The 16722-nt window shown below is 59.7% G+C and overlaps 1 protein-coding gene across 20 annotated transcripts in view; it reads left to right on the plus strand.

The window, feature by feature from the left end:
* Positions 1–16722, plus strand: part of NCOR2 (nuclear receptor corepressor 2) — a 244402-nt gene that overhangs the window by 179739 nt on the left and 47941 nt on the right. For 16 of the 20 annotated variants that reach the window (XM_058425856.1, XM_058425868.1, XM_058425870.1 and 13 more), the window contains 3 exons: positions 4164–4306; positions 11724–11871; positions 15944–15994. In XM_058425856.1, the coding sequence (XP_058281839.1) occupies positions 4164–4306; positions 11724–11871; positions 15944–15994 (342 nt within the window). The remainder of the gene's footprint in view (positions 1–4163; positions 4307–11723; positions 11872–15943; positions 15995–16722) is intronic. The other 4 variants (XM_058425864.1, XM_058425869.1, XM_058425872.1 and 1 more) reach the window with 1 other exon arrangement.

The raw sequence follows: 16722 nt of genomic DNA on the forward strand, positions 1-16722 counted from the left end.
TTTTTGGGGCAGGATGGAAGGGCTGGGAGTTAAAGGGAAAAGCAGGTTAACGATCCCAGAGTCAGAGAAGTCGGTCGTGACCTGAATCTAGGCTCCAAAGTTCAGCTCAGTTAACTTTCAACCTCCTGGGAGGCTCCCCGGCATTTCCGACAGTGTTCCTTCAGGCTGCAGGGGCTCCCGGAGGAGGACGAAAGGGGCTGCTGTGGTCCTGAGACCCCCCAGCAGCAGAGGGCCCTTTGGGGACCCCAAATCCCCAAACCCCTCCCCCTCCCCTAAATGGTTGGAGGTCTCATGTGCACCCTGCAAAGGGTCCTCAAATCCCAGGCTCCCTCTGGAATGCGAGGCTAGCCCTGCCCACCCACAGCCCCTGACAGAGGGCTCCGTCGGCCTTGACAGCATCAGGCCAGGCAGGGGGCAGAGCTCAGGTGGAACTGACACGGAGGGTTGGGGGACGGGCGGCGGGGGATGACGGCGGAAGAAGCTGTTTGCTCCCCGTCTGCCGGGGGTGGAGAAGCTCTGTTTTTCTGGAACCCTCATCTGTTCTTACCACTGCTGACGCCGCCACCGCCGCGGATGGGGAGAGAGGGAGGGGGAGCCAGTGCCAAGTTGGCCCGCCCCTTGTGAACCTGGGCCTCTGCCACGCTCCCCCGCCCGCCTGCCCGCCCGCTGCGAGCCTCCGTCTGGAGGTCATTCAGTCCTGCCGCGTCTCGCTGGGTCAGGCAGCAGGAAGATCAGAGCTGAGCCCGGCTGCGGGGGACACGGCTGCCCCGCTGGGCCTGGGTCCTTGGATTTTGCCCAGCCCGGGGGGTCTGTGGGCTCTGGCCAGCACTGCTCGCTGAGCGTCTGCACTGGGCACATTGGTGCTGGAGGAGCTCGGCACGCTGTGCCCTGGTGATACCTGGCCCAGGAGCGCCCCACATGCACCACTGACAACTTCCCGCCACCCACCACCCTCGGGGAAGGGCACCTCGCGCGCCCACAGCGGCTTGGGGACGGCGTCAGAGGTGGCAGCGGCCGCTGGAGGAGCCCCGGGCCACCGCAGGCAGGCCGGCTTGTGAGGAGCTGCCTCCCGCCCCTCTCGAGCCAGCCTCCGCCCGCCGCGTCCCTCCCTCCCTCGCTCCCTCCCTCCCTCCCTCCCTCCCTCACCGTGGGACGGAGAAGGATGTGAGGCTGAGCTGAGCCGCCAGCAGACGCCAGCCAGCAGCCTCGCAGAGCCGACCGACCGCGGCCGCCCAGCCTGCCGGCCCACTTCTCTGGGCCCGCTCCCCGGGGCATCTTCCCAGCCCTATGTTTCCGGAAAACTTGGCCGAGGGGGAGACGCGAATGAGAGGATGTGAGTGAGTGGTCCTGGGGAGGGGATGGGGGACTGCGGGTGCAGGGACAGGGACCGCAACGTGGCCATCTGGGATTTGAGGCTGGGCAGCTGGGGCAGCTGAGGAGTCGGAGTTCTGGGGCCCTGGAGTGGATGTGGGTCCCAGCCCATCCTTTCCCCCATGCCCCCTCCTCTCTCTCCCTGCCGGGCTGAAGCTCTCCTGGAAGCAGGGGTGGGACCTGGATCTGTGCCTGGGAAGGTCTGTGATGCTGTGTGCACAGGGGGTCTCTCCAAGTGGACGGGGGCTTCAAGCTGGGTCTGGCGGGGTGGGCTCCGAGGCACGGTGGGGTAGAAAGTCCTTCTCTCTGTGCCCGGCACCCTCTGCCTGGGCTTCCCAGAACAGGAACCAGAGGAAGCCAGTGCCAGCCTGCCCCTACCCTGCAGCCCTGGCCGGCGCTAATGGGACACCCACTCTGGCCCCTCACACGGCAGTTAAGGAAACTGAGGCCGGAGAGCAGAAGGGCTGGCCGAGACTGCCGGCGAGCTCTGGCCAGGTGCCTGGGTGACTCTACCCAGCTCCTTTGGGAGCCGTATGTTTTCAGGAAGAGCTGGGTGACCCCCACCCGCACCTCCATCCCCTCTCCTCTGCCCTCAACCCACTCCCACTGCCCCCATGATCAGAGTTAATTAGGGTCCCCAGCCCCCAGCCAGGCTCTTAGCCACCTCCTTATTTATTGACTGAGTTTGGAAATGTCAACCTCCCTAGCATTGTTGGGCCACCCCCCCCCCCACCCCGCCCTCTGGGCTCTCCATGCCCACCCCACCCGGCAGGCCCAGATTGGAGACCCGTCCCCTCCAGCCCTCTCCCACCTGGGTGCCGGGCCTGTGATCCCTCTGGCCCGGCATGTTTGCCTGGGTTGTCTTGGCCCCGGCTGGGGAAATATAAATAAACGCGCGGCCCCGTCCGCCAGGTTCTGGAAGTGGCAGCTGCTGCTGGCGCAGGCGGAGGGAAAGGTCAGGGGCCGGGTGCCACTTGATCCCACGCCCCGGCCCTCCCCTTCTGCGCCTGTCCTTGAGGAACCCTGAGGAGCGGGCTGTGAGACCACGTGGCTCCTAGGGCCACGGCAGGCGAGCAGGTGGCCTGTCAGTCAGTGCCACCCCCACGCCATGGGGGCCAGAGGACCCAGAGGGCAGGAAGTCTGAGGCCCCACACCCGAGTTGCCCCCCTTGGCTGGTCCTCTAAGCTTGGGTGAGTTGGCGGGACCCTCTGAACCGAGGTTTCCCCCCCGGGGAGAGGAAAATGGTCACAGCCATGACAGCAAGGATGAGACGGAACCAAGTCTTTGAAGGGCTTTGCAAACTCTGTGTGTCACTTAGCCATGCCACGGGCTGATGTGTTGATGTTTCTGCTGCTGTTATTTTATTTGCATTAGAGCCTTGTGTGTAGCAGGCAGGCAGCCGGCACGTGGGTGGGTGGGCGGATGTTTGGATGGATGGATGGATGGATGAATGAATGAATGAATGAATGAATGAATGAATGAAAATACCAACACAGACGGCTGCCCCTCGGCTCCCCAACCTCTGAACAATTTTAGCTGGAGCTTGGCTTGCAGCTTGATTTGATTCAAGGAAAATGGTCAAAACCTTCATTATGGGAAATCCTTCATCAAAGTCCTTAGAAGTGTAGCTCCAGCTCAGGGAGGCTGCCATGTCCCGAGCTATGTGATTCAGCCTTGGGCCCTGCTGCCCTGGAGGGGCACCCTCTTGCCGCACAGCCCCCTAGGTCAGGAGCACTCCCTGTCTCTCCCACAGCCCTGGGAAAGTGGGCAGGCCCTACCTGCATGGACTGGCTGGGCCACACAAGGTCACACCGCTGGAGACACAGGCATAAATATAGAGCTTCCTGGCCTGTGCCTGTGTGTGCCGCAGCTCGCCGGGCAGACGGGCCGAGACCGGGGGCTTGACTTCCCAGGCACTCCCTCCGGTGCAGCAGGGGCTGTGTTTCTGCCGAGCCTGGTGTTTGTGGCCTTGAAACTAGAACCTGGGGGGCGGCATGCTCTGGTCCTGGCCGGAGACCTGGGGATGGAGGGAACTTTTTCTGCCAGTTCCTGGAGGGTCTCTTCCCACAGCAGGAGGTCTGTGAGGCTGAGAGAACCTCCTGGTGGTGTGGGTTGGGGTTTGGGAGCAAATTCCAGCTGCCCAACCAGGCCTGGTGGGCCCTGAGTTCCGAGTGGGCCTTTAGGTGCCCTTAGGGAGTTTGGGCCCTGGAGGCGCCCCAGTTAACCTGGACCTGGAGGCTCCTGGCCCCAGCTCATCCCCACCCTGACCTCCACCCTCCCATCCCCTGCTCACCACGTCCCTTCCTTTCGCTGGGCCGGTGTGGCCGGAAAACAACCCGTCTCCCGAGGCCTCGCCTGCAGCTGTGAGCGAGTGTCAGGGCTGGGTCACGTCGGCCGGGCCCTCCGCCCAGCAGGAGAGGTGGGGCCTGGGCAGAAGCTGTGTGTTCTGGATATTCACAGCCCTCCGCCCCCAGACTCCTGCGCGGTGGCCTCGGTGGGGCTTCACCTGTCGCTTTTGGCTCTTGCAGCCCAGGCCTCTCCCATGCATACTGGCCTGGAGTCAAGTGACTGAGAAACCAGACCTCAGAGGCCAGGCCTGCCACCCTCTAGTACCTTCCCTGCCAGGGCACACGTGGCCCATCACTGTCTCTTCTTCCAGAGGTCCTGGGCCTGAGCAGGGAGCCCCAGGCTGGGTTTCTGCTCCAGGCCCGTTTGCCCCCCAGGCCATGGATGCAGGCCCCCTCTGCCTGCTGAGCCTGGCCTCCTCTGACTGCCCTCCTCTCCTGAGACAGGTCTCCTGGAACACGGCCGCAACTGGTCAGCCATCGCCCGGATGGTGGGCTCCAAGACTGTGTCACAGTGTAAGAACTTCTACTTCAACTACAAGAAGAGGCAGAACCTCGATGAGATCTTGCAGCAGCACAAGCTAAAGATGGTGAGTCCCCAGTCGCTCTGCGCCGCGCCTCCCGGGGGCTGGGAGAGGAGCCCAGAACACCTCAGGAGATGTCTCTGCACCCCAGGAGGCATGGGCCAGGGAGGGGCTATTGTGCTGCCTTGTTAGAACTCAGCTTCTGGGGGTTCAAGCCCGGGAGTACCCCGAGATGGCTGCAGGCGGCAATGCTGCTGTGAGTGTCCCTGCCTTGGAGACGGGCCGGGGCCAGGCTGCCCTCCACCCCCACCCTGCGCCCCACTCTGCTCAGACAGACACCTCTGGGGGCCCTCAGCCCTGGCTCAGGGTGTGGGGGAAGGAGCGCGGTGGACCAGACTGACTCAGCCAGGAATTCGGGCTGTCAGCGCGTTGGAATGAGGACCCGGAGGCAAATGGGTCCTGAGCGAGCAGCTCCCCCGCCCCATTTGACCTCAGCTTTAGGGCTGCCGTGGCGGGGGAGGGACAGGTCTGGGGGGCGGGGGCGGACGTCTCAGCCCCAGCATCCTGGAGGGCTTGAGGCAGGCCCCGGGAGGCTGAGACCCTTCCCTCCTCCACAAGCACAGAAGGTGCAGGCTCGCCTCACCGAGCGTGTAAATGGCCTCTGAGGAGCAGCCACTTCTTCCACAGCTGTTTCTGGGAATCGAGGAGCATTTTGGGGAGACCTCTGTTGCCTTCCCTCTTCCCTTCCCTTCCTCCCTCCTTTCTCCCTCTTTGACAGACTTGCCAAGCATTGTCCCCTTTTTGGAGCTGGGGAAACTGAGGCTTAGCCAGGCTCAGGTGTGACTGAATTGGGATTTGCACCCACAGTTATGAGATCAGCACCCACGCTCCTCATCGCTAGGCTGCGTGTTTCCTCATCGATACAGAAGCACTGAGGGAGGGGTTGCATAGCTCCCCTCCCCCAGGACTACTCCTCCCCCCACCACTCCCCAGCCATGACATCGGGCTGCCTTATGCCTGGGTGTAAAGTGTGTGCAGTGGGTTCCCGGCAGGCCGTGCTGAATTGCTCCCTCCATGCAACCTGCTGAGGCCCAGAGTGGGTGAGCAGGCTGTGAGGTCACACAGCCTGTGGTGGGAGGGCCAGGTATAGCCTCCCCCTGTTTGAACTCCGCCCGAGCACTGTGCAGAATTTAAGGACATTCTTCCACCCTCCCGAGTGGGTTCTTAGTGAGTCACGTGTGCGCGAGGCTGCTGGTGGCTCCGGGACTGAGGGGGCACGGTCCCATGGCCCTGTGGTCAGGGCTGAGATCCACCCTCCGGCCTCAGGGAGGCCCCTCCCCGTCACTTCCAGTTAAGCAGCGCCCCGCGTGCTCTCCACACTGGCCCCTGGGATGTGTCCCCAGAGCTCAGGGCTTCAGGCAGCGCCTTCTTCTGGATTCTTCGGGCCTTCTGGTTGGGTGTGGAGGAAGGCGCCCCATCTGGCTGAATGTGCAGAACCCTGTCCCTAACACTTGCTGAAGTCCCCTGTGGCAAAGAGGGCCCGCGCCAGAGCAGCCTGGGGGTGCAGAAGGGGCCCGGGCTGGGGGATGTTGTGGACCATTGGTTCTGTCAGCCAGGCCAGGAGTCTGAGGTGGTTCATCCAGGATGACTCGGGGGCAGGGGTTTGGCCCTGAGCATCTCCCCAGGCACAAAAAGGGCCTCCTGCTTTCTCCCCAGCCGTCCTTTCTCTCTCTCTCCTCCCCCCGCCTCCCCCGTCACCCCGCCTCCCCCCTCCGGGGCCCCCTCCGCCTGTCCCCCTCACCCCACGACCACGGGCATCTCCCCCCCTGCAGCCTGCTGCCACGCAGCCTGGCTTTCCAGGCTTCCACAGGGTGTGGCCCTGCTGTACCCCTAGGGACTCCAAAACCTGAGAGTGGCTTGGAGGACCAGAGACCCCAGCATGGTGAACCGTCCCATTAGGCCCAGGGCGAGACTGGGATCAAGGCCCAGCTTGTGGATTTGGGCACCCCTGTCACCTTGGGCAGTGAATTCAGCCTTCTAAGCCTCAGTTTCCCCATCCGTAAGGTAGGAGAATAACAGTTGTTATCCAAGAGGTCCTATGAGGAGTGAACGAGTGATTACCTGTGAGGTCCTTAGTGCCTGCCAGAGGGGCAGCGCTCCGGGAGGGCCACCTGCCCTAGTTACTCTTACTGCTGTGGTTATTGTTATTTTATCTGGACGCCATCTACCCCCTTCTCAGGGCCACCTGAGGGCCCCCCCCCCCTTTTTTTTTAGTTGGAAGGTTTTATTAGACTAGGAGATTTGTGGGAGGTATGAGCACTGGGCCAAGGTGGCGCGGGCCATGCTTAAGGCACCCTGTCGGGTGTGGTGACCACCAGTGAAGCCGCTGGCGTGGACGAACATGCAGCCAGAGATCCCACTGACGAGGGCCCCTCTTGAACGGTGTGTGCAGGCACAGCCACAGTGTGCTACGGGTTGGGAGCAGGGACGGGGCCCAGGAGACCTGAGTTTGAACGTAGGCTCTGCCACCTACTAGCTATGCGGCCTTGGGGAAGTGACCTGTGCTCTCTGTGCCTGTTTCAAAGGGCTGTTGTGGGAATGCGCTGGGTGGCTGCCTACAGAGTGCTTCCAACGCGGCCTAATAAGCCCCAGGCACTCTGCTAGTGAGAGCTGTGATGGTGCTGGTGGTGGTGCACTCACGATTGATTGATTGATTCATTCATTCATCCATTCATTCAAAGAGGCATTCCAGAAGGACGGTACAGAGCAGGGCTTTGGAGCTTGTGGCTTTGTACCCCAGCTCTGCCGCTTAGTGACTGGGCCCAAGGATACTGGGCTTCACCTCTCCATGCCTCAGTTTCCACCTCTGTAAAATGGGGATAAAAATGGGACCCAGTCATAGTGCTGTTGAAGAACAAGTGTGTTTCTTTTTGTAAAGGGTGGTGCCTGGTCCTTGGTCAGCCCTCAATAAGCGTCCAGTGTTATCTTCACTGTCCATTCAGCAGCCCCATATTGAGTGCCTGCTGTATCCCAGGGAAGCAATGGCAGCTGCCCTGAGGGCAGAGACATGGATGGGGTTTTCCTGCTGGGCTGTGGAGCTGACACTTCGTTAGTGGACCGTGGAGGGAGTGGGGGCTGCATTGAAGGATTCTGAGCTGAGACACAGCCCCCATCCAGGGCTGGACTCAAGGCGGGTCGTCCTAGTGTCGATGAAAGTGATTCTGATCTGAATGACACAGTCAAAGCTGATAAAGAAGGTGGCCCTTCTGTCCCCTGACGCTGAAGACTCTGGAGGCGTGGACAGGAGGGGACTCCGAGAACCAGGTTGGGACCTGGATGAGAATGAGTGATTTGGGAGTGTGGTCTTGGTTCTCGCTCCTGGCCGATATGAGGAGCACCCTCATATCGAGGGCTGCAGAGAAAGCGGAGCAGATGCAGGGACCCACCACAGGAAGTGGGGCTCAGGCCAGGCCATCCATCTTGACAGTGGCCATTCTTGGTGCAGTGATGAGCTCCCTGTCGCTGCAGTATGCAAGCAGGTCTCACCAGGAGACGTGCCGCTGAACCTGGTGACCTCCACCTCCTGCCCCTCCCCTGTGCCTTTCAGTCCCAGGGAGGAGGGCATATCCCAGTGAATCCTAACGCAGTAACAGCCACCTCTGGCTGCTGGCCCAGCCCTGTCTGGAGTACAGGAAGATATGTCACCCTTGGCCAGAGAAGGAAGGAGTGGGGAAGCAGAGGGTCAGTGGGTGTCCCCTCCTGCCTTGCACCAGGCCTGGCCCAAGTGTGGCCGCAGGCGACGTCAGCAGGAAGCAGGATCCGGCGGCCGGGCAGGCGGGGCATGTCCCGGAGTTATGTAACACTTGGCATCAGTGTCTTCTACGAGGTTTCCCTCCCCCTCCTTATGGCCGAAGGTTACCCTTTTCTCCCATCTGTGAATTCAGGCCCCTGGGGCTCGCTTCCACGTTCCTCAATCTCTGTCCACCTCAGCCTTGGCCCAGCCCCGCCTTGTTTTCTGCTGTTAATCTCTTCTACCTGAGGCTGCACAGGACTGCAGAGAGATGGTCCGGCCACGAAATGTTTGAACCTGGCCTGCATTCAAATCTGAGCTCCTCAACTCATGAGCTGTGTGGTCTTGGGCAAGTGTCTTTGCCTCTCTGAGCCATTGTCCCTGTCTATCAGGTTCATTCATCTAAAGACATAGTTAACAGAGCATCTGTTCTGTGCCAGACACTGTTCCAGGTATGGTGGGAATACAGCAGAGAACAAAGATCCCAGCCCTTGAGGAGCTGGTGCGAGAGACAGGTTCGCCCACTCAATTGCAGAATGGAGTCTGAAGATGCTATGAGAAGAATGTAGTAGAAAGTGATTGATGGTGGGGGTGGGAGGGATGAGCTAATGATGGAGTGATCAGGGAAGACCTCTCTGATGTCTGAGCTAAGGCCCGAAGGAGGTGAGGAAGTGAGTTATGCAGATATCTGGGGGAAGGGTGTCCAGGCAGAGGAACAGCCAGTGCAGAGGCCCTGTGGCTGGGGCAGCGAGCAGGGAGGGCAGTGTGTTTGTAGCACAGTCCCTGAGGAGGGGAGAGGGGATAGCAGCTTGGAGAGGCAGGCAGGGTCCAGGGCTGGATCACACAGGGCCATATGGATTGGGGGAGGACTAGGGGATTGTATCCAGGTGTTGGAGAGTTTGAAGCAGGGAGTGGCATGCCCTGATTTGCAGAGCAGCTGTACAGGTCCAATAAATTAATACCAGAAACCGCTTGGCGCATAGTAGGTGCTTAATAAACGTCAGCCGTAATGATTGATGCCATCACCAGCATCTCCTATACTACACACACCTCCCAATCCCACGGTGCTGGGCCATGTGTGTAAGGATTAACTGTAGCTCCTGGGACTCTCTCTGAGACCCAGCTTTGTGGGGATTCAGGGTGTTGGCACCATCCCCGTCCACTGCCTCAGAGACCCCACCCCGCCCCCCGCAGAGAGACCTTGCACTCCAGGATGGTGGGCTCCACGACCAGGCCGACAGGAGACCCCTGTTCCCTGCGAGACTCTGAGCATCTCCCATGTCCCAGCCAGCACCCGGGCAGCTCAGGGCACCCAGCCCTGAGTCTTTCCTGAGCCTCTGTCTGCCAAAAATAGATTCGGGAAGCAGGGGGAGCCCTCGGCCGCAGCCGCAGAAGCCACATGCCACCACTTTCTCAGGCCGCCACAGGCTCGAACTCTCCTGGGAGAGGCTCAGGATTCGGGGCAGGGCTGGGACTGGGCCCAGGACGTGTGCGGGGTTGCAGAGCTGGGCATCCCTGTGGGCCCTGTGGGCACTGGCAGGGGCAGGGCTGTGGCCCTCTGGCTGACTGTTGGTGACGGAAACCGTGACTAACGGACGAGCAGACGTTTCCCTTTTCCTCCCTGAGTTCCAAGTGGCTGTGCTCAGAGGAACCCTGTTTGCTCAGGAAGAAGGCAGGACAGGAAGTGATCCCACTCCCTGCCTGTGGCTGGGGCTTGGAGCCTGAGACCCCCTCTCCTCCCCTCCATGAGGCCCAGCTCCAGCCTGGCCACGGTGAAGGGCTGGAGTGGGCAGGGCCCACCTGGCATTTGCCCGAGAGCAGGCTGTGTGGTCTGGACGTCAGGCAGCTTTTTCTTGGAATCCGGGTGCACCAGCGCAGAGGGATGTGTGATTCCTCCTGGCTGCCGCAAGGAAGTACCACAGACCGGTGGCTTCAAACAACAGAGATGTATTCTCCTCCAATTCTGGAGGCTAGACGTCTGGAACCCAAGTGTCCACAGGGCTGTGCTCAGGTTCAAGGCTGCAGGGGAGCCTCTTCCATCTTCCAGCGACTGCTGGCAGTTCGTGACATTCCTTGGCTTGTAGCTGCATCCCTCCCCATGTGCCTCCACTGCCACAGGGCCTTCGTGTCCCTAAATCCGTGTTTCCCTCTTCTTCCAAGGCTGTCAGTCCTGTTGGATTTAGGGCCCACCCCACTCCAATGTGGCATCATCTTAACTAATGACATCTGCAGGATCCCGTTTCTAAATAAGGTCTGAGGTTCCAGGTTGATGTGAACTTTGAGGGACACCATTCAACCCAGTACAGGGCTCTTGGCTGAGAGCTGCGGGTACCTCCAGGTGTGGCAGAGGGCCCACCTCTTTCTCAGCAACCCCAGAGGGATCAGGCTGCCGCCCCTCCTGTCACACCAGGCTGTGGTGGGCACCCTCCAGTGTCTTTCCAGTCCCCCTGGGAGTCCCCAGTCACTTCGAGATGCAGCCTCCACGATGCCCCGCTCTCTGCGTCTATGCGTTCAAGCCCACGAAGGCTGGCCTTTCACAGTTGCCCAGCAAGTCAGTCAACAAATGCTTTCTGAGCCTCTGCCTGGCTCAGCATGGGGACAAAGAGACACCCACCGCAGTGAGCTACAAAGACGAGCAGTTTGATGATGGTGACTAAGCTGGGGGAAGAAGGGTGGGCTCTGTGTGTGAGGAGCTGGGGGAAGAAGGGTGGGCTCTGTGTGTGAGGAGCTGGGGGAAGAAGGGTGGGCTCTGTGTGTGAGGAGCTGGGGGAAGAAGGGTGGGCTCTGTGTGTGAGGAGCTGGGGTTCCCAAGAGCAGGGCGCGGCGCGGGGAAAGTGGAGGCCCCACGATGCGGGCTTCTTTCCATTCCTGGACACACCCGGCATGTTCCCCACACGGGGGTCTTTGCACCTGTGACTCCCTGCACCTGCCACTCTCGTCCAGAGCCTGGCCTGGCCCATTCCCTCCGCCGCCAAATCTTAACTCAAATGTCACTTCCTTGCAGAAGCCCTTCCAGACTGTTCTGTCCAGAGGAGCCCCTGCCCTTGTGCTCCTTGTCCCACCCCGTTTCACCCGCGCGACCCTCTGACCCTCTGAGTACTGCTTCTGTGTGAGGAGCACGTTGCTGGTCTCCCCAACAGCAGGGCAGCCTCCAAGGGCAGGACCTTGTCTACCCCGTGCCTTGTGTCCCCACAGCCCTGGTATGCAGAGCCGGGCACACAGTAGGTGTTCTGTAAAGGTTCAGGGAATGAAACGCGAGCTTCCCAGGCTGGCCTGTCCCCCGGGGACAGGTGAGACTTGCGTAGCAAGGAAAAGCTTCCTGTATTCATTCACTCCACGTGTGGTGATGAAGCTGACAGGGTGTCCCCAGGAGGTGTGGTCACTCGCTCTGACTAGGAGAGTCCTGGGCAATGTCAGGCAGGTTCCCTCGCACTCAGGAAGGATGTCAAGGTGGCTGAGGGGCCAGCCTGTACCCAGAGTGTATCTGGGGCTCAATGGAAGAATAAAGCCTCTGGTAAAAATAAACCCTGGAACGCTTGGCTGCCGAGGTGGGGTGTGAGGGGGACGGTCACCCTCATTGCCTCATGGCCGGGATCACTGCCCTTTGCACCTGTGGTGCGGCCCCAGGCATGGGGAGTCCCCGAGCTGACAGCCCAGGCCCCAGTCCTGATCTGCTGCTTCCCTGTGTCCCAGGAGAAGGAGAGGAACGCGCGGAGGAAGAAGAAGAAAGCCCCGGCGGCGGCCAGCGAGGAGGCTGCGTTCCCGCCCGTAGTGGAGGATGAGGAGATGGAGGCGTCGGGCGTCAGCGGAAACGAGGAGGAGATGGTGGAGGAGGCCGAAGGTGAGGGCTGGCGCGGCTTGGTGGTGGCTGGCAGCTGTGGGTCTGAGCTCTGAGGGAGGGCATGGCGGGAACTGACCCTGTCAGCCTCCTCTCCCCTGAGTCATCTGGGTCCTTCTTAGAAGGGGCTTCGACTCCCTGGAAGGGGCGGGCCTGACTTGCCAGAAACTCACCCGTAATGGGCACAAGGATGATGGCCACAATACTGAGAATAATTAGCTTCTCTGGGAGCCCCAAGCCTCACTCAGCCCTTCTGACGCCCATGAGTTCAGTCTTATGCTTGGGTGATGGGATGTCCAGGCCAGCCCTGTGGGTGCCTGCTGTCTTTCACCCCATCCGCTGTCACAGTTTAGAAAAAAATTTACTTTGGAAAAGTTTTTTTTTTTTTGAAATGGAGTCTCGCTCTGTCGCCCAGGCTGGAGTGCAGTGGCGCAATCTCGGCTCACTGCAAGCTCCGCCTCCCAGGTTCACGCCATTCTCCTGCCTCAGCCTCTCCGAGTAGCTGGGACTACAGGCTCCCGCCACCACGCCCGGTTAATTTTTTTGTATTTTTAGTAGAGACGAGGTTTCACCATGGTCTCGATCTCCTGACCTCGTGATCCACCCGCCTCGGCCTCCCAAAGTGCTGAGATTACAAGCGTGAGCCACCGCGCCCGGCCTGGAAAAGTTTTTTTTTGTTTTTGTTTTTTTTTTGAGACGGAGTCTTGCTCTGTCGCCCAGGCTGGAGTGCAGTGACATGATCACGGCTCACTGTAACCTCTGCCTCTCAGGTTCAAGCAATTCTCCTGCCTCAGCCTCCTGAGTAGCTGGGATTAGAGGCACCCGCCGCCACACCCGGCTAATTTTTGCATTTTTAGTAGAGATGGGGTTTCGCCCTGTTGGTCAGGCTGGTCTCAAACTCCTGACCTCAGGTGATCTGCCCACCTTGGCCTCCCAAAGTGCTGGAATTACAGGTGTGAGTCACCACGCCAGGCCCGAAAATTGTTTTTTGACCAGAACTCTTTTACAAGGTAACCAGTATAAATAGAACCTATGTGTCAGTTGGTAAATATTGTAAAAGTTATATAGTTATTTTCAGTGCCTCCTTTTATTCCTAAGTGTCCCTATTTGGGTGATAAATAATTCCGTCCCCTTCTTTGGTGTCCCTGTTTTCTATGTGGGGAAACTGAGGCTCGAGCACTTAAAGGTCCAGGCCTAGGTGCCCCAGGTACCACAGAGTGTGTTGTTTGCACCAGCTGTAGACTAGACAAATGCCCCACCAGGTGAGTGCTGCTGAAGAGAGGGCGTAAAGCCATCGTGTGCGTGGTGCTGGCAGGTCCCCCCAGTCCCCTCAAATGGAGGGCTGTGAACACATGAGCTGTGTGTTGTCCAGGGCTCCGGAGAACACACGGTCAACTTTGTTATCAGTGGTTATAGACCCGGGAACTGAACACGGGCTGCCCACACCTGGCCCCGCACTCGGTCACGAGTTCATCCACCTTCGACCCCCACCCTGTGCCTCTTTTTCCCTGTCGAAGAGGAAGCTAGGGGTCTAGACTGCTCCCCCTGTGGCATGACCGAAGGCCCCTGGAGGACCCCAGCCCTTCTCTGCTGAGTGTCCCTACCCTCCTCTCTGACTCTGAAGGAGAAGCAAGCAGCCCAGCGGAGCCCAAGTCCTTGGTGAATTCAACCCTCCTTCCTCCTGCCCCGTCTGGGGTCCTTCTTCTTGTTCCTATCCTCCCTCCCTCTCTGCCTTTGAACGCCCTGGCTTCTCCCTGGCAGAAGGTGCAAGTCACCTCCTGGTTCCATAAGCCCAGCCTGCAGATAAATCCAGGCTCCTCCAGCCCACAGTGTTTCACCAGCCCGAATCCCTGCTCCCGGCTGGAAATGGGCAACTGGGCCCTTGGGTGACTGTCATCTCAAGTTGGGGGTGGGCCAGGGACACTGAGTCTGGCCTCCCCACCAGCTTTGGGTCTCTCTGACCCAAGTTGGCCAGAAGCCTGGCCAGTGTCTGATAGAAGGAAGGCCTGGGCCACGAGTCCCTTGGGTCATCCCATTTTGGGTCCTGGGTCTGTAGCCAGGACAAGAGAAGACCCTGGGAGCAGAAACCCAGTCCCCTCTGTAAATATCCCTCCAGTGTCTGAATGGGCAGGATGCAGGCTTGGTGGGAGCATTTTAAGAAGCCAAGCTGTGGCCACACATTAAAACCGGAGCAGATGCTGCCCAGGACTGTGTGGTAATGACCCCCGCATCGCTTGCAGCGCTTACGTAGCCCCGAAGGGATGGGGAGGGGCATGCTTTGCTGGGTGGGGGAGGAGGGAGGGCTGAGGTGGCTGGAGCTGAGGCTTCTGTGACAACACGGTGGTCTTCCGTGGCTGCTCTGAGAGATTGGGGACGGCAGGTCAGAGGCCCTGATTAAGCCTCCTGGTGCCCAGGGTGTTACCCCATCTTAAGGACGAGGAGACTGAGGCCAGGGGAGAGGAGAACCCCTCCCATGGGGTGTCCCAGCACATAGCTGGTAGGCTCGGGGTCTGCCAGCCCAGCCAGCGCACACTGCGTGACCTGTCTCTTGTACTCAGGATGGGGAGGTGAGGCAGGTGCTGGGTTGGAGCCTGAGATTGGCCCTACCTGAATCTCACCAGAGACCCAGCCAGCCCCAGTGGCACTGCAGGCCCTTCCCCGGGGGCGGTGGAAAGCGCCTTGTTGCATCTGGGCTGGAAATACAGCAGCGCAGGGCTGGGAGTGATACCCTGACCCAGTGGTTTCTCCAGTAATAATAATAATATCCTCATAGTGAACGAAGCAGTGCTGTTCTCCACATTTTACAGATGGGGAGACTGAGGCATAGCGGGGTTATCCAAGGCACATTTGGTGACTGGGGTTCAAACCCAGGCAGCCTGGTACTGGGGACCTCCAGGCAGAAAGGAAAGGAGGCCATCTGGTGGTGTGTTTTTATTTTTTATTTTTGGTGGTTTTTTTGTCGCTCTTGTTAAGCACCTACTGTGTGTCAGGCGCTGCACAAAGCACTTCACCTGGATTCTAGGGCAGCGGTGGCAGGGTGTTCCCTGGGATTTATTAGAAGTGCTGATTCTCGGGCCCCAGTCCACACATACTGAATCAGAAACCTTTGGGGCATAGCGCAGCCACCTGCATTGTCACAAGCCCTTGGAGTGCTTCTCGTGCAGGCTCCTGCCCCAGACCCTCTCGATAACCGTGAGACGGAGGTGTTAACTGCCCATTTTGTAGATGAACAAACTGAGACCCAGAGGTTTCATCCCTGGTCCTGGGGCCCTCAGCGTTGGCCTCCCAACATCCCATACTCTAACTGTGGAAGGAAGGGAATGACATTGCTGAAGTCACCAGGCAGAGGAAGACCAGGGGTTAGGGACACAGGAAGCTGGGCTCAGTGCTCTCCCCTCCACAGCGTGGCCTTGGGCAAGCTGATTAATCTGTCTGCCTCCATTTCCTCATCTGCACATGAGAGTTGATGGTCCCAGTCTTAGAGGTCTTAAAGGAGTCGTGTGAAGAACTCGGCACGGAGCCTGGCCTGCACGCAGCCAGCGTTGCTGTCATTGCTATTGTTTCTAAAAAGGGTGGCCTCTGCTCTGGGTCCTGAAGGGAGGTGAGAAGCAGGAGAGACTGGGGGATTGGTGGGGGGCAATGAAGGCTGAAGAGGCCCCAGCAGCCCCAAAAGCCTCTCCCTGCAACCTTTCTCACCCCTGAGGTCAGCACCTCCCACTCCAGGCATCCTGGGAGCCTGGTTCCACCAGGAGGCTGATGACTTAGGGCAAGGACACCCAGAGTGGCTGAAGCTCACTTTTCACCCTGAACAACCCCATTATTGGCTGGCCTTGAACAGGCCACTGGACCAGCCTGTGCAGGGCTATTGCGGGTCACCTGTGGCCGCTGGCCAGAGCCCAGAGGGAGAGGGCTCATCTGTCCAAGGAGAAGGGCAGTCGGGGCAGGAGAGCAAGCAGCAGCGAGGCCTCACTGTTGTGCACCGGGCTTCAGGCCCCTCTTGGCCACGTTGCCTCCTCCCTCCCCTCCCACTACTTGGTGCCTCCTCACTTCTAACTCTTCTCTGACTTCCTTCCAGCCTTACATGCCTCTGGGAATGAGGTGCCCAGAGGGGAATGCAGTGGCCCAGGTACGAATGTGGCCGGCTGGCCTGGGGGGTAGGGCCGGGCCGGGGCGGGCATCCCGAGGTCCCCGGTCCTCCACAAGGAACCCTGCTTCTGAGCACATACCTCTTTCTGTGAGTGCCACCGTTTGTGCTCTGCGGCCTCTGGGCTTCCTTCCCAGCACAGTGGCTGTTCCCCATGCTGGTCCCGGGCTCACTCCAGCAGACCAGTTTCCTGTCTCCACTGCTTTGCTGATTTTCACTGGTACACTTGGGTCTCCGACTGGGTTTGATTTCCTGATAGCAAATGCAGGGATTTTCAAGTATCCCCATTTTACAGGAAATGGGGGACATTGAGACTCAAAGAAGAGCCTGGTGTGGGTTTGGGGGCTAGAGAGCCAGGAATGCGGCTGGGGTCTCCTCACCATCCTTGGGTGCATGCTTTCATCCTGCCACTCTGTCAACACAGATTGCGCTCCTGCTGTGTAAAACCCATGCCGAGGCCGTTGGTGTGGGCTGTGCCCTGGGGACCCTGCACACGCACTGGCCTCATTGCCCACTGTGCCCGGGTTCCCTGTGCACGCACTGGCCTCATTGTCCGCTGTGCCCGGGTTCCTTGTGCATGCACTGGCCTCGTTGTCCACTGTGCCTGGGTTCCCTGTGCACGCACTGGCCTCGTTGTCCACTGTGCCCGCGTCCCCTGCGCACGCACTGGCCTCGTTGTCCACTGTGCCCGGGTCCCCTGCACATGCACT

Source organism: Hylobates moloch, unplaced genomic scaffold (genome assembly GCF_009828535.3).
Source record: "Hylobates moloch isolate HMO894 unplaced genomic scaffold, HMol_V3 SCAFFOLD_12, whole genome shotgun sequence".
Classification (NCBI taxonomy): domain Eukaryota; kingdom Metazoa; phylum Chordata; class Mammalia; order Primates; family Hylobatidae; genus Hylobates; species Hylobates moloch.